The 17,781-nt window shown below is 42.5% G+C and overlaps 1 protein-coding gene across 1 annotated transcript; it reads right to left on the reverse strand.

The window, feature by feature from the left end:
- Positions 1-1,992: 1,992 nt before the first annotated feature.
- On the reverse strand, positions 1,993-12,115 carry LOC142009550 (serpin B4-like). The gene is made up of 7 exons (XM_074987771.1): positions 11,948-12,115; positions 9,636-9,731; positions 8,871-9,014; positions 5,078-5,195; positions 4,613-4,755; positions 3,415-3,570; positions 1,993-2,397 (listed from the first exon to the last, which is right to left on the reverse strand). Exons 1-7 carry the CDS (start codon positions 12,113-12,115, stop codon positions 1,993-1,995), a joined length of 1,230 nt encoding a protein of 409 aa, XP_074843872.1.
- Positions 12,116-17,781: the final 5,666 nt, after the last annotated feature.

The following is a 17,781-nucleotide window of genomic DNA, read 5'->3' on the forward strand; positions in this document are numbered from 1 at the left end:
GGTAAGGGATTGGGGAGCAGGAGGGAGTGTGAGGTCTGGAAGGGAGTTCAGATGAAGGAGGGGATTGTGACCTAAGCATTCACTTGCCCACTTAAGAACGCTTAGCAGCAGGTGTACGACTGGGCCCCCAGGAGGGCATCTGTATTCTGACAGCACTTAAATGCGTTCTTAGCCCAGGCTTGGCTCCTATTGCAGTCAGTGGTACATCAGTGAACGGCCAAACACTGACTGGAATGGGGATCTATATGCTGTCTATCCCCATGTGACCACTCGCAATATGTTAGACTCTAGTTTCTTCTGTCTTCTGTGAATGCATATTGGTACATCTTCAACTTCTGCTTGGCTTATTTCCCTGCCACTATCGAAAATGACAAAATATGTAACCTCTCACCACCACGTGCTCCTAACAAAAAGAAATCATGTTTGTTCCTGCTCTGGATCAGCTATGGGAAACCACCAGCCTCTGGCAATACAAGCACTGCTCTTCAGGTTCCTTCAGGCATTTGTTCTCTCTGCACAAATAGTGATAGACTCAAATTAACCTCGCGTGCCCAGAGTGATCCCTGATGTATCTGGTCCCTCATTCACTGAAATACCTGGCCTTGCCATTGGCAGTCAAACAGCCCACGCCAGCCTGTAAGATTCATTCAGGATCATCACTTTACTTAGCAGCACAGCACTTAGATGTGTTGATAGTGAAAACAAGAATACATTTATTATCAAAGACGACAGAGTCAAATAATAGCAAGCAAAAATATTGGAATCATATGGTTACATATGAAGCAAAATAATGCTCTTTCTACAGACTAGTTAAATTTAGCTAACAGGTTGACCTCCTGGTAAAGAAACTTATTTCACCCAAAGTTCTTTCCATCGTTTTCAGACAAGCGTGGCTGAGATATACTTTCAAGAAGCAACCCTGCTATCCATTTGCTTCCTAGGTGAGGGATGTGTGGGTGTCTTCTTTGCCCCTCCCACCCCCCACAATATAGTGGAATAAATCTTTGAAGAGCACCTCAGCATAAGGTTCTCCCTCCCTACTTTTTTCTTCCTATGAGTTTCTTTCTGGACATCTAACAATCTTCATTTGCATTCACTTCAGACTGTTGAAAGGCGACCTATTGTGAATGGCAACGCTCAGTTTGCATGTAATGAAATAGATGGCTTAACATCTCTTGTCTGACGAAAAGTCCCCATTTCTTTTCTTTGTTGGTGACATGCCATTCTTTTGATGAGCAAGACTCAGTAAGAAGTTCTGGGTCACAGCAGCATTATTGTTACTTTTACATGCAGGTGTCAGGAAGTACAAAGTTCCCACAGCGACCCTAGCTAGGAGTTGGTATCAGCGTAAAGTGTTAACTTTATATCCGAGTATTAATGGATCAGAGTCTCTTTCCTCCCTTCTCCACATCCTGCTGAGAGGCGCCTTCTTCATGGTATTCCTACTTGTTTCAGCAGGATTACTTATTAAGTCAGCACCACTTTCTGTGTGTACAGGGGGCAGAAGGGAAATAACAACAACTGAGAACACTGAGCCTGATTCTTTGCTGTTGCACTGTTGCAACTTTGAGCCAACTTCTCCAGAGCAAGACTTTGTTCCGTGTTTGTGACAATACCGTTCAGTATGGAATGATTAAAAAAAAGTCCATAGCTCTTCATTTCACTGCTTATGATCAAAGCTTTGATTCAAGGTGATTTCTAGTGAGCTGAACCTTAACAATGGTGCCTTTCCTCAGATGCTCAGAGAATGGGACACTCTTTAAGCAGGAACCAGAAGCTAGCTTGTGTGGGAGAGAAACAGCAGACATTGTAAGAGTTGGTCATCAAAAGAATGTCATGTGAGTCCTGAGTATGGTATGCATTTTCATCCAGAACTACCGAGTCACTAGCATAAGACAGTAGAAGGAAAAGAGAGAGAGAGAAAAAAAAGAAAATATACATTTCCATTGTGTTTTCCATATCATGCTTCTATGGTCCAGGATTTCATGTTAATTAGAGATTTTCAGGAGAAGAGACTCTACCATAGAAGAGAATGCACTTGGTTTTTTGATGTCTGATAAAGAAGAGGAATGGGTGATCAGCCACAAACTGAGATCCCAATGAAGTCACATCAACGGTGATTCCAGTTGCAGCTGTTGCCTCAGTGCCCTCTTCATTGACCTCTATATAAGCTTTATGGACAGCTTCACTGACAAACAAGTCACCTTGTTCTGCTATTCCAGACAAATCTGAATATGAGCTAAATAAATCAGTCATTCCCAAATCCTTTAAATATTGGGTGAGTTGAGCAGTGGTCTCAATTTTGAACCGAGGAAGAAACACGTCCAATTTATCTGTTTCCATATAGTCAGGACTGATCCAAGTTGTTAGTTTATCATTGGTAAGTTCCTTTTCCAACTGCAAAGATACATAGGCATCAGAATCGTGTAGTTATGCATCAAAATCAACAAGACACTGAACTGCGTGAGAAGATAGGAAAAGTGACATTCACTCACATGGTGGTGACCATGACAGTCATGATTCTTACAAACCCATCGGAGTCAGTAGCATGAAATTCACTAAGAAAACATTTACAAAGGGATAAAACTCCACAGTTGGTCCCAGAGCGGCAAAACTGCTTTGTGGACATCTGGGCACAGGCTGGAACCTCAGCCTTAGGACCCTTCACCCTCACAGGCTCCTGGAGTTCAGGCTCCCCTGTAAGCCACAGTGCCTGCACAGCAGCTTTTAGCCCCTCAGCCTGGAGGGCTTTGATCTCCTTTTAGCTGCACCCTAATGATCTCCAAATAAAGGTTTGTCCAATGTGTGAAAAGAAGAGTTTATAGTCCATGTCAATGTAATCCCTACGAGGCTGGGTCTCCAGTGGGAGTCAAGGGTGAAATTTTATCTTCAGTGCCCAGGCCTCTACAATTAAAGTAAAGAACTTGATCCTGCACCAGTGAAGTCCATGGCACTTTTGCAACTGAATCGTATTAGAGAAGGGTCAGGGAGCTGGATCAGATGTTGTCTTGCAACAATATGTGGCAGACAGCCTCTGTGGATCTGCACATTTATTACATATAGTGATTGTGTTTATTATTTACTTTTTTTAGACTAGTCTGTGTCGGCTTTGACTGTTTAGAAAGGGCAGTGATATAAAAGTGTACCTATTATGCATTGATTACGCTACCACTGGCCCATATATTTAAAATAAAAAGATGGATACTAGTTTGTTTTCTGAAAATTCTGTAGACACAGGAACAACACAGCAGCCTGCCCTCAGGTTTACTATTTAATATATTGTATACTCTGCAACTAGGAGGAAGAAAGGTAATTTTGTTCTATGCTATCTTGCCAGATGATCAGAGATACACAAGACATTGCCATGTTCATATACTGGTTATAAGGTTCGCATGTCATCATAGGTAACTTTACCTGTGTTAGACCCGTATATTCTCTTGGTAGCACTATATACATACTCAGCTCGCAATTCTTGTATGGGAGTTCAAGCACCTGACAATCGTGCTCCTTTATTGAAGCTATGTTATACTTGCCCTTACGGTGCATCATTTGCACAGGCTTGCTTGTAGTCTGAAAGCAATGACAAAGAATAACAAGTAAGGCACCTACAACCTATACTATTTTATTGTATTCTGTCTTCACTTGGACCTAAATGCAGCAGTGGTTGTTCAGGGACAGATCAACTCCTTCCAAAGAAAAGTTTTTTTTTTCTCCAGATGCATATCAAGATAAAGGGGCCTGTGTGAACTACTGGGAGGAGATGCCACTAGGAAACCCCATAAAGCCCATCCCCAAGATTCAAAATTCCACCAGGACAGTTCTTTGGTGCCCCTCAAAAGCTGAGATACCATGGATCTTATACACCAGCATGTATATATTATATTCATTGAACACACAACACGTGGTAGAATATCACAGGGGCAGGATACAGAATGTAACCTTAAATAAAAAATCCCAGTATCAATATTTAACCCTAATGAGAAATAGGAGGAGGGAAATCAATCTAGTGACAGAATGCAAAAGCAGAACACAGGTGATATGGATCTGTTGGGGTCAGTCATGGTACACATGGCAGCAGAATAGCTCATTGTAGGTATGGATACAAAGCAAACAAGCTAAGGAGCTATGTAGAAAATGATCAGAGGACAGACCTGGGATTGATCCCAGTTAGATACAGAGTGGAGAAAGGTACAAGAAGCATCTTTATGCTAGGCCTTGGTTCAGGGCCCTGTCAGTATTTGATCACATGAGTGCAAAAATATACAAGTGAATCTAACTGCACTCGCAACCTCAGAGGAAAAGAGGAGAAAGTAGGGCTATGTCATGACCATTTCCACTCCTGCTGGCAGAGCTGACAGGCCGTGGAGGGGCAGATGCTGAAGCTTCTTATACACTGGTTTCCCCTGTGTGTGGCATTGCACCTGTGTCGGGCATGGTGCACTTTTCTAGCAGAAGCTTTGGGAAACAGCTCCCTCTCCACCCCAGAGCTGGTACCTAGGCCAGAATGGAGCTCTAGATTTAAAGACCAATATACCCCAGTAGTTCCTTGCAGTCTGCCAGGCATGTAAAGTAATAGGAGCAATGATGTGATATGTGTAGTTCTGTAATCTACCTCGTTAATCCAAAAAGGGCTTTCCGTGGTGCGCTCTTTCTCAAATTCCACTGCCCATTTTCCCTTGAAGTAGACAGCGTTCACAAGGACTAACACAGTATCAACAGAAAGTGTGTCTGGAGCAAAGAGGTTCTTGATTTTACCTTAAACAAATGGAGAGAAATTAGTTTGTTTTGACAGATTGTAATTCTTGTGCTGTATGTCCCTATGTGTAAGACTGTAACCCTGGTACTGGGCACACATGAAAAATGTAAGACTGAAAGCCCTGAAAGGCTGATAGCCTCTAGTTCTATGTAACTCAAGTAGTCAAATCCTGGACAGCTGCCACTGTAGTTCCATACTGGGCACACGCAAGCAGAAACATTTTTCTCCTCCAGGTTTTTAAGCACTTTGTCCATTTTTAAACTCCTCACTGGTTTTGATTAAATGCCAAGAAATACCAACCAGCAGCAAACTTGTCCTTACCATTTGTAAAGCTTTCAACCCACAAATTTATCTGCTCCCTGGTTTCCTCTCTTGCATTCTTAAAATCAGCTGATTTCAACTCAGCCTGGTATAACTTTTGTAGGCAGTACAGATATTGCTGTAAGAGATAATGACAGAACAATGCATTAGAAAACAGGTCTCTTTTTTAGCCTGTGTGCTGCTTAAAATAAAATATGCCTATTTCCAAATTCTGCAACACTGCACAGCTGTTTTTGTACACGCTACAAATAGGGTGGACGAGCAGAATGAACTGTACCAGTTGGGTAAAGCATAAGGAGAAAAGGCTTCCTAGGTTTGGAAATTAAGCACAAAGCAGACTGTGGTGAGGTGAACTCAGTCTGTGCTGCATGTGGAAGGTTTAGCACCTCCCTGTTGGCGAGGAAGCCATGCTAACACAAATCTGCTGAACACTCCAGATTCAACACTAGTAGAAAAGGGAGCACCCCAGCTTGGTCAGAGATGACTGCTAAGGAGGAAGGATGTTACTTGCCCTCTCCAGTCCAGAAGCAGATGGAACCCCGACTGTAGAAGCCAAAGTCACAGAGGTTCAGACCAGTGCCCAACTACATGTGGACATCCAAGAAGGATCAGAGCGACCAAGACCTGAGTGTGCTGAAACCCAGGAGAGCTCATGATCAGTTCTGGATTTCCCATTATGCCTGGTAGGCACATGCCTAGGCACACTGTAACTCTCTAAAACAGTGCAACATAAATGTCAGCCGTGGGAAAAGGGAGCGCTGAAGGTACTGAGCCTAGGAATAAATAAGGTGTAAATCTGGCCATGCCAACAATACCTTGACTACAGTTCCAGAAGATATGGCTGAGGCAGGGAGGCACTAGCAATAGTCCAGGGGGAAGCTGGTGTGTTTCTGTTGGAGTCCTGCTGACTCTCCATCAACACCAGCTGCCAAGCTGCACCAGCTTGTGAATCAGGGTAACTATATTGACTCTGGCCACTTAGAGGACTCATTGTCGTAGATCTCACCACCTCAAGGCAAAGGAGAGCTTGACAGGGAAAACTCACACCACAGGGGATAAGGAGACCCAGTCCATTGCACAGTCAAACACTGAAGCTTCTTCAGGTTCCACCAGCTGATAAACGTCACTGACACAGATTCATTGTGTGAACTCAGTAGCGTCATTTAATCTTTGTGCCTCAGTTCCCCGTCTGCAGACTAAGGATAGTGATACTGCTTTTCTCCTACCTCTGTGTCGCCTCTGTTTATATTGCAAGTTTGGGGGCAGAGTCTATTTTTTACTATATTTCTACAGCATTCTAGCTCAGCAGGGGCCTGTCCAGGGTTGGGCTCCTAGGTTTCACTATGGTACAAATAATTAATACTCACCAGATTTAAATAGTTTTGCTTTGACAAAGCTGGTATATGCATTCACATATGATCTTGTTATGTAAGACGGAGTTACTGACTTTTATTTAGATGCAATAGACATTTACAGAACATCAGGTTCTGGTTACACAAAGGAGGATGAACCTAGGTCACACTTGAATAAACAGAATATCTGATTTTCACAGGTCCTCTCATAATCATTAAATGCCCTAAAGGAGTGGGAGACCAATCTTATATAGGGCTTTTACTACTCTCGTTCTGTAGCAAGATATGAAAAAATCTGCCTCTTCTTGCAATTGCTAGTCCTCTCACTTTTACTTTCTGTTCTGGGTGGACTACTGTACAGAACAAGAACAGAACCCATTATAGGTCTTTCTGACAGTTCTACAGGTAGAAGCCTGAATTTATCCTAGAGGTAGAACCTCTTATGTCTGACTCTGACCACTTCTATCCCTGTCTAACATAGTGTATCAGTGACTGCATTTTTTTTGTGTAATTCATGAATGTCTATGGACCATGGCCCCTTAATGTATCTTCTTTTCTCACCAGCCAAGACAGACAAAGGTGTGTGCAATCTGCAAGAAATTTAAAACTAGATGTAAATTTTGAAAGCTGATTTGTGAACATTTTGGGTCCTGTGAAATTTCACGCAAAGCACTGTGTGAGGCTTTGTTAATAAAGTGAAATGAATTGGTTAAAATGTAGCATGAAACATTGTAAAGGAATAATTAATCCCAGGACATAGTAATTCTATTGAAGATGCATGAGACAGTAAATCTATATCACTTTCCTAACACTGTGTTGCTTCTAACGTGCTAACAATAATAGAATATATTAAATCTAAATTTTTTGAGTCAGATAAGCAGCTATAATTCTGAATATGTACCTACCGAGTAACCTGGTGCCGTGATTAAAGAGTTACACTCATCCCTCACTATACGAGCACAACTGGTTCCCAACTTTCTGCTCATAGGCGAAAACTCCTACTAAAGTCCCATTAAAATACATGTAAAAGCCTCTGATTGGTTCCTAGTGCTCCTAACTTGGTGAAGGAGTGGCAGCGTGTGGCGCTGCTTTTGAAAGGTAAGTGAACCTTCAGTTGAGGGTGGGAGGGCTGCGGAAGGTTAAAGGCTGGGAGCAATTTGGGGCCATGAGCGGGAGGGAGAGTAAAAATCTGGTGGCGGGTCTGTGGGGCTGGCGGGCAGGGGGATTAAGGCTGCTGCAGGTTGGGTGTGCGGGCTGGCAGGGGTGTTAAGGCTGTGGCGGTTTGGGTGTGCGGGGCCGGTGGGGGATTCAGACTGCGGTGGGTTAGGTATGCAGGGCTTGTGGGGTTTCAGGCTGAGGCTGTTTGGGGTCTGCGGGGCCGGTGGGAGGGTTAGGTTGTGGCGGTTTGGGTGTGTGGGGTTGGCGGGGGCGGGATTCAGGCTATGGTGGGTTGGGGCTGTAGGACCGGCAGGGGATTCAGACTACAGCAGGTTGGGGCTGCAGGGCCAGCAGGGTTTCAGGCTGAGGACATGGCCAGCAGCGGTCAAGCTGCAGCAGGTTGGAGCCGGGGGGAGGGGGTCAAGGCTCATATTAGCAGGGAGAGTTCACTCATGTAGTGAACAAAGGTAGGTATATGTGTCCCTCATTTAAGGGTATACTTGTAAATAAAGTACTCATCTAAAGAGGGATGAGTGTACTTTTTTTATCACAGCCACCCCTTGAATTTTATTTTGCTGTCGATATGCTGAAGCAATGTAATAGTTAAAAGCTAAAGAAAATCAGGTAACAATGTACTGTATGGAACAACATTTGAGGGACAGGCTTATGAAGCGGGTCTTTGCCGTCAAAAGCTTATGCTCCAAAATATCTGTTAGTCTATAAGGGGACACAGGACTTCTTATTGTTTTTGAAGATACAGACTAATTTGGCTACCTCTCTGATACTGTCTCTCTTATTGTTTTTGCAGTACAGACTAATTTGGCTACCTCTCTGATACTGTCTCTCTATGAATTTTGTACAGTCTCTAGACGACTGAGACCCTGGCCTGCAGTCACTGTCAAAATTCCAATAGTATGAGTAAACACTGAGAAATTATACTTCACTGCTCCACAACACATCTAATTGCAGTGCTCCTGTGACCAGATTTCAATGCTTGTGTGACCAAAGGGAAATTTGGAGACCCTGTAACTAAATTAACTAAATTAAATTAAATTTAGAATTAACTAAATATTCAACTCCAGAATAAGATGAATTTATTTTAAGATGATTGGCTGTTCTGGCCTATAATTCAGTACCTCCGTGGGATCAACTCCACCCATTGTGTGAGTGGACACAAGTACCAGCCGAGTCAGCAGGACTGGGATCTCAACTGAACTGACCATGTTCACCTCCCTCTCTGTCTTACGTCATAATCCATTAACGGAAACACCAGTGCACCTCACCTCAAGAAACTGGAAAGTCTTTTCTCCATATAGTCTGTTGGCAACAGCCAGCTCATAAGAAGCAGTGGGACTGTTGATTTCCAAGATGATGTCATGGAACTGGGAATGAATCCCTCCAGGAATATCACACTGCTCATCAGGCACCTTCAAATAAAACAAAACTGTTGTAGTTTCTGACTGAAGAAGGCTGAGTGTGACTGACTTTTTTCATAATTGTTCCCTGTTGAACCACTCAGATTCGATCATTTAATTAGCATTTCTTTCTCTGACTTCTTTTTTCTGATTGTCTAGAGATCTATGAAGCAAAAAGCCTTGTCATAAGGGCAACATAACTCCAGGCTTTTGGGTGATGTTCCACTTGTTATTTATATAGTATATGGAAATTTGTCAAACAGTGAAAAATGCTCACCGTAGTAAAATTACAAATGCTTTCTGTATGTCTGATTTATAGACGGAAATGTGCTCATGATAATCATGCAAGCTCACTGACATAGCAAGATGGAAACTGAACTAATCACATGTGACTGTAGTGGCAATTATTGCAGCCACAAATCAAAGATATGATTGTGCTATATTTTCAATATCTCCCAAGTTTACTCTTTGCTAATGTGCGTATGCTTTTAGCCTTCACCCTCTCCCTTCTAGCACCCACCATCACAGCATTTCCCCCTCTGCACGCACACATATTTCACATCCACCAATTTTGAATTTGGATTCAAATCCCCCAAAGTATCTCCAACTTCAACAGTTGTTCTGTCATACCACCAGCTGGTGAGGAGGAGATGGTCTGCTTCTTGTTGCTTCCAAAGAGCTTCCTGTTCCCGGGTTTTCATTTTCTGCAAATTCAGAGAGGTGAAGCACCTGAAATAGAAATGTGACATTGCAACCATCATTACACTATAAAGATTTATTTATGACAATGAGGGAAACTGAACTTGTCACAGAAACTTCAGTTCTCTGACTTATTGATTGTCATTTCTGCTGGGAATGAACTGCTGGCTTTTAAAAGGCAGCTGTTCTCAACTTTTATCATGGGTGCCCCAGTCCATCCATTCAAATCAGCAAACCATTTGATGAGTACGACTTAAAATCACTCAGACAGAGAGCTCTAAATCGATAATTGTGGAAATTGCTTCCTATTTCTGCTTGTATTATTCAGTTTGTTGAACCTCTTTCTTTTTTACAATGTGCAGCAATACAGCAATAAACACAGGTGTGCAGCAATCTGCAATGGTGAATCCTATCACATGACTGGGACTTGGATAAAAGCTTTGTATTTTTTTTTCAAAATCTTAACATGAGGGACAATGCAAAGACTCATGGAAATTCCTTCGGAGTTCTCTAGATTTAATTGAACAAATTCAGTGTTTTTATTTCAAATATAGAGTTAGCTCCTATATGTATTTAAGTGGACATGAGTTTTACCATTGACTTCACTGCTGGCAAGAGTGGAACCTGTATTTTTGTTTTGTTTCGTTTTGCTTCAATTCCATTCCTCTTATGTGCCAATCTCTTTACATCTGCTAATTGTACTGAGCCGCGTGTCTCACCTTCAGAACAAAATATCCATCCAAGAGTTCCTGTAATGACAGCTGACTTATTCAATTTATGTCCCATGGTTCTTGATTAGTACTATTTCCCCTGCAAGCCAAGCTGGAGCAATAGAAGTTGCCTTCCAACAAAAACACAAGACACATACCGGCTGATGGGATCTGAAATAGGTTAATACTTTTGCCAGGCTAGATGCTCAATTTACTTTTTCAAAACTGTGATTCCAAATTGTGCCACTCTGGCTTTATGGAAGATGACTTCTTCTGCTGTGTCTGTGCTATTGGCCGAGAGACTCAAGCTTTCATATGGGCTAAAAAAAGACCAGCCTCGGCGGAAGGAAAATGAAGCTGCAATATAGGTCCACAGTCTCACAACATTAACACACCCAAGTGCCATTGTGCACTGTTCATGTACCTGGTGACATTCATGTATGGAATTATAGAACACTAGTACTGAAAGGGATCTTGAGAGGTCACCATGTCTAGTCACCTGCACTCATGGCGGGACCAAGCACCATCTAGATCATCCATGACAGATACTTGTCTAACTTGCTCTTAAAAATCTCCAGTGATGGAGATTACACAGCCTCCCTAGGCAATGTACTCCAGTGCTTACCCACCCTGCCATCATGGATGTTTTGCCTAGGCTATGTCCAAACTGTAGGCTTTTGTCAGGAGACTGGAGATCTCTCAGCAGAAGTCTGCCATGTCGGAGCATTCTGCTGACATCCCTGTCTTCCTCATGGAACTAGGGAGAAGGGATGCCTCGGCAGAGGGGGTTTTCTCGACATTTGGCCCTGTGTGGACAAGCCAAATGTTGGGAAAGCCTTTCTCAACAGAACTCTTGTCAAGAGATATGCAAATGCAGTGTTCAATTTGCGTATCTTTTGCGGACAGTTCTCAGTAATATAGACATAGCTCTAATGTCCAACCTAAACCTCCCATGCTATAATTGAAGCCCATTGCTTCTTGTCCTATCCTCAGAGGGTAAGGAGAAAAATTTTCTCCTTCCTACTTGTAACAATCATTTAGGTACCTGAAAGCTGTTCTCATGTCTGATCTCAGTGTTCTCTTTCTGAGACTAAATACATTCTGTTTTTTCAGTCTTCCCTCACTACAGGTCGTGTTTTCTAGACCTCCAGTGTGTCCACATCTTTCCTGAAATGTTGTTCCCAGAACTGGATACAGTACTCTCTAGTTATGGTTTGCAAGATCAGGATCAGATGGGAAAATCTTCTTGCTCCTGGTCTGGAGATGTTATTTCGGGTTTACAATAAAGTTCCCAGTCTACATCTTCTGCAAGGCACCTTTTCAAATCCAGAAAGTTCACTTCTGTTCATTATAAAAGTGCCTTTGAGACCTTAACTAGGGCATTTGATATTTGTTCAACTATATTACCCCTGAAGAAAGAAAACACTTAGGGTTAAAAGAAAAGCCTTGAGGAGATTAGAAGACATTGCATGTGGGAATGGTCTGCCATTGTTGAACAAAATGAAGGAATAAAACATATAACTAATTGATGCCTACCTTTTTTATTTGGGTGGCAGTATTACCTCCGGCACCAAGTAGGACCATGCCCAGGGCAGTTGTGATACTCGGAGGAGAAAAGACAATATTTTGAGATGAAAAATCTTTGTCCACTACTTTGAAGAAGTCGAGGCAAAATTGGGTAGTTGCTTCACTGACAGAACTCATTGTGAAAAATGAAAAGCTGCCTAGGAAAAAATAAACCAAATCAATAGATTTCAACAGTCTCAGATCTCAACTTCTTACTGCATCAGAAATTCTCAATAGCTTTCTGACTAGGTATACACAAATAACTAGCCTCCCTGTGGGTCATCACCTGCTTAATATAGGTGGGGATAATTCTTGCTCATAAGATATGAGATAAATGGGATACAAATTTTTGGGAAAATAATTCCCATCAAGAAAGCAGACAAATCCCCAGCTCTCCACTCAGGAAAATAAGACAATCCTTCCCTTCCACATCTGTGTTTAATGTACAACACTGAAAGCAGTCAAATCTTCTACCAGCGCAGCTTCTTGGAGTACGGAAGCACGTGGATGCCTCTCCCCATCTGATTTCAGGGAAGTTACTCATGTTTTACAGCAGTGTGAGGTCAAAATTTGGTCTCCTGAGAGGATTATTGGGTGTTCTGATTTTTGTTTGTATGTGATCATTGAGCCGTCTTTTGTACCCAAATACATCAGGAATAATTTTGGAGGAGTTAATTAAGATACACACAGGTATAAATGAGAGGCTAATTTGATCCCTGGTGTCTATGTAGCAGCAAAGGCAATGGGTAGAAAATGACTGGATTAACATGTGATAAGGTATCACTGAATCAGTTTATTGTATTATAAAAGAAATAACACTTCGTAAGACATGCAGACATCTATTTTGCAATACATTTTGCAATTGGGATTGAATCAAGGGAAGAGTATATTCTAATCTAAACCATCTCTGAAAAGGAACACCCTTGATTTCTTCACAGATAGGTATTCTAATACTTCCCTAATTCAATACAAAACCCAGGACATAGTTTATCTGCTAAAAATGTAGTCTAGATTGACCTGAAACTACTTATGAATTTGACACAATTTTACCAAAGAGTTTGGGCGAACAAACATTTTCAGGTTAGATTTGTTACGGGGGCTGATAGTTTGCTCCTTGCCCTCCTCTATCTTTAGAGCAGTAATTCAGTGGTAGTGCTCTCCCTTACACCTTGTAACCAAATGGTATGGTATTTACCCGGCTGTGGGGAGCCCAGGTTCAATCCCCTCTTCTTTGTGCTTTGCAACAGTGAGTTGCATTTGAGTCTCTTACCACATAACGAATAGGCTATCAGGTAGTGAGCATCTCCTACTTGAAGCTGTCCCACATTTTGTGAATTAAATAGTAATTGGAACAGGGACTTGAATGTGTGTCTTCTGCATCTCTGGTGAGATTATTTGCTGTGCAAATAGATGATCTAGTGGCTCTCCCCTTCCACAGAGCATCTAGACTCTCAAGGCTTTCTGTTGACAGTAAGTCGACAGAACGCAGCACTGTTGTCAACAGCTATACCCTGCTCCCCACAGGGAATAATGCCTCTTTTGACAGAGACCTGTTGACAGAAAGCTGGTCTGGACATTCTGGGGGACCAGCTGTCAACAGTCAGGACTTCCGGGACACTGGGCAGCCCTGTCTGCTGTGCTTCTAGTTGGCCAGTAGGCTGATACAGCAGCCGAGCACTCCGTCCGCTCTCTGTCGACAGAGTGGATTGCTGTTTGACTGCGATCTGTAGCCAGAAGTTTTGTTGGAAGATATATTCTGACCAAAACTCTTGTTGACAAATCCCTGTAATCTAGACATAGTCTCCATGTCCCTTACATTCCTTCATTCCTAGGATTTTCTTACTTAAATATTTCATTTCTGTCTCAGACTCTTTCCAAAAATATGCACAGATTTACTGACCTCTGAGGTTGGGAAGAAAAGTTTGTGCATTATTGTTAGTGGAAAATGCTTAGTTATGGAAAAGTAAGAAAATTGCTGCAGATTTCTTTTCCTATTCATCGAAAGCTGGCTTGTCACACATTTCTCGGGAGCTGATGATTATATGTTGTAATGTGATATGCTCTGGGAAGCAGTGACACCTACAATATTTTACATAAACTCTGCAAGACAAATTTTGCTCCAGTGTTGATATAAATGCATCATAATTTATCATAAAAAAACAACTGTGCGGATCAGCCCTTCTGAAAATCAGGCTGTTCATTTAGGTACCTAAAGCTGGGTTGAAATGATTACGTTTAGTCACATGTGAAAATTTTGCCAAGGCTGTCCTTCCCACAGTCAGACAGGAACATAATGGCAGAGGCAGGAGCCCTGAGCTCCAGCATTGCATTTTAACCACACAATCCTCTATGGATGTAAAATTCTGGACAGCTGGACTAATCAATGCAATCCTAAAATGGCCTGGATATAGCCAAAGGAGTTTAAAAATTTCCCTTCACAAATCATAACAGTAAATAATAAACTTAAAGAGAAGAAATGCTTACCTGGTTGTAGAAAGGAAGGCTGAAGCTTGCTAGCTGTCTAATGTCACGTCTTCCAAGATGCTGGGATATAAAGTGTTTGCAATTCCCACTGGCATTATCATATGTTGAAATAATTGGATACATGATTGCTTAAAGGTAACTTGCATAACTAAATAAAATGTGAGCTGTAGAAAATGTGCCTTTCCCACCTTGCCCTGGGGCCTACAGCGGCTGTTGGCACTGCTGAGAGAGCTTTATGAATAGGCTATACAGTGCTATCTCAGGAGTCTCTGACTTTTAGCTTGTACAGGAGAAGCTCATGCACTTAACTCCATAGGTCCTGGGTTCAATCCCACTTGCTGACAAGTCAGTTGGTGTTATGCTATAAAACGAGACAATGGCAATGACAGTCACCACAGGCCCTGGTGCAAGATAGGAGGGGACCTGGCTCTTTGCCACAGAAGAGGAGGGCCAAAATGAAGGGGTGGAGCCAAAAGCAGTCAGGGCTTGGCACTGCCTGGACTGAGGCATTGTCCCCTTCCCTTACTCAAGGAGCAGGACTGCTTCATTGTTTTAAAGGGGCTTCTGGCCACCACTGCTGCTCTTTTGATGGTGGTGGCCAGACCATCAAGCCCCTATGAAAGGCTGGTCCTGGGGCCGCGGGCAATTTTCCCCTTTGCCCCCGACACCTCCCTGTCAGTGTTTACACCTGGGCCCTGATGAAGGAGTGAGTCTGAAGGGAGGACTCCCTGAGTAGAAAAGGGTTGCAGGAAGAAAGATTATAGGTTTCTTCCCTTTTCACTGGGTAGTAGAGAACAGTGGACATTCAAGAGGGTGTTTACACCTGGGCCCTGATGAAGGAGTGGGTCTGAGAGAAGCTACTACACAGGCAGAAAGCCTTGTAAGTGACTGGCGTTGAGGATACAAATAGAGCAAGACTTAAGGAGAGGTATAACTGGAGGAGGGGTATGGCCATAGGATAGCTTAAACATTCATGCCTTGAAAAAGGACTGCTGCTGCTTTTCTTGAAGTGTAGGTCTTGCTTTTGAGCTGGGTTAACAGACACCATGGAGAAGCCTGATGGATGAGTGGAATGAAAGAGGAATCTGGGACTTGGAAGAGGTGGAACTCAGCAGACTGATGACCAGTGTTGTGCAGGTCACTGTCCATGTGGCCAAGTAAAACCCTGGGAAGAGAGAGACTGTCTCTAAAGCAACCGGGAAAGAAGGCCCAGTCATAAGAATTAAGACCTCCCCAGATCCAGAATAGTGATCGGCAAAAGGTGCTAAATGATGTGCTGCTATACCGCTCCCAGTCACTAAGGGTGTGGCTGTGGTGAATGCAACTTTTACATGATGCTACAACTACAGCAATCTTTCCAGCCATGTGCGCACAGACTGACTTCCTAGTGCCAGCACCAAACTCTTTCCTCGAAATTCCATGCAAATTGCCACAAGTTCTAATTTATGAACAGAGGATTGCATCTTTGCTTCTCACTTTGTACATGAGGAGCCTTCAGCAGGATGCAGATTGCAGCTTCTTTCATTTGATCATTTCTCAGGCAACATAAATTACGCTAAAAATTGGTCTAGCTAGAGTATAGTGTTTTGTTAGAGAAAAGACGTTTTAAGACTCCCCATTTAGGGCAAGGAAACAGGAGTACAAAAATGCAAAATGAAACTGAGTGGCATTGCCAAAGTAGTATTAGTACTCAGCTGTCCGCTTAAGGATGATTAGAACTTGTATGCTATGGCCCTGAGGAGTGCATTCATACTCAGGACAGCACGTAAATAAATGGTAAACAGAGGCTTGACTCCCATTGCAACCAGTGAGACACCACTACATGGCCAAGCGTTGGCTGGACCAGGGGTCTATATGTCATCTATTACCATGTGACCATTTGCTCCTTCTGTCTTATGGAAATGCTCACAAATGTCTTCAAATTCTTTTTGTCTTATTTCTTGCCACTACAGAAAATGACAAAATATGAAGTGACTTATTGAATGTTTGACTTGATAGTTGCATAGATGCACTGCAGTTGCATGAATCAAAAGGTCAAAAGCAATATCCATCTATAATACTTAAGTAACTGTGATGCTCCCCAGAGCTACACAGGGTTGTAAGTCACCTCACCACACCTCTCCTTAGTGTGAACCAGTCTGCTGTGGGTCAGCTCTCTGAAACCACCAGCACAAATGCAGCTCCCCCAGGCCCTTTGTTCTCTCAGCAGAGATCTTGACATACACATCAGCTTGCCATTGCCAAACAAAGAGCACACACCAGCGCATAAGGTTCAGCTCAGGATCACCACTTCATTTAATACCACAGAACTTGGGTATGTTGATAGTGAAAAGAATATGTTTATCATCAAAGACAAGAGAGCAATCACATGAGTATTGGAATCAAATGGTTACATATGAAGTAAAATAATTCTCTTCCTGCAGACTAGCTAAATTTAAGCTCCTTTATCAAGAAGTTACCCAAAGTTCTCACCAGTATCTTCAGCCCAGCTGGGCTGAATTCCCACTTTCATAAAGGAAATCCACTGTCCATTTGCATCCTGGGTGAAGGATCCCTTAGCTCCACCAAATATAGTAGATCAAACCTTTGAAGGGCACCTCATCATAAGGGTCTCCCTACCTGCTCTTTTCTTCTAAGTAGGTCCTTTTTGAAGGTGTCACAATCCCTCATTTGGATTTATTTTGCAATACAAACTGACAAATCGAATAGGATCGAAGGAAGAGGGTGAGAGGTCGGGGGTGTTAATTGTCCTGTCTGAGATCATTAGGAGCATCAAAAGAAGGGAAGAAGTCCTTGTAATGCATGAGGTAGTTGATGACCCTGTTCATACCATGTGTTAGTGTGTCAAATTTGAATGTTCTCTAACTCACAAATCTCTCGCTCTAATCTGTTGTTAAATTCTCTGTGTTCCAGGACACAAATTCTCAGGTCTTTAACAGAATGGCCTACTTCAATCCTTGAGGGGGCCATTTAGGGATCCTGGAGTGGGCCATTTTTTTTCTTTTGGTCCTCTGTACTTATAAATGTCAGTCTATATTGGAAATGAAATTGATCTGATGAAGTGGGTCTGTCCCACGAAAGCTCATCACCAGATAAGTCACTTTGTTAGTCTTTAAAGTGCTACATTTCTGCTGCTTTGTCTTGTTGGAGTACAGACTAACAAGCCTACCTCTCTGTTACTATGTCAATAAATAGGTGCTTAAACATCTCTTATCTGACAAAAAATCTACTTTTCACTTCTGCACTTGACCAGACGCAAGTCGTTAGATAGCATATATACTGGGGGGCTCGATAATTTATCTCCTCTGTGCAATGACAAT

Source organism: Carettochelys insculpta, chromosome 2 (genome assembly GCF_033958435.1).
Source record: "Carettochelys insculpta isolate YL-2023 chromosome 2, ASM3395843v1, whole genome shotgun sequence".
NCBI lineage: Eukaryota > Metazoa > Chordata > Testudines > Carettochelyidae > Carettochelys > Carettochelys insculpta.

What these genes read in the sequence shown, in the direction of transcription:
- LOC142009550 (XM_074987771.1), bottom strand. Translation starts at nt 12,115, where the DNA reads ATGAGTTCTGTCAGTGAAGCAACTACCCAATTTTGCCTCGACTTCTTC. An exon ending in CATCTCCTCCTCACCAGCTG is followed by an intron (nt 9,015 to 9,635) that starts GTGGTATGACAG and finishes TTTTATTTGAAG; the next exon opens with GTGCCTGATGAGCAGTGTGA. An exon ending in GCCCTTTTTGGATTAACGAG is followed by an intron (nt 3,571 to 4,612) that starts GTAGATTACAGA and finishes CATTGCTTTCAG; the next exon opens with ACTACAAGCAAGCCTGTGCA.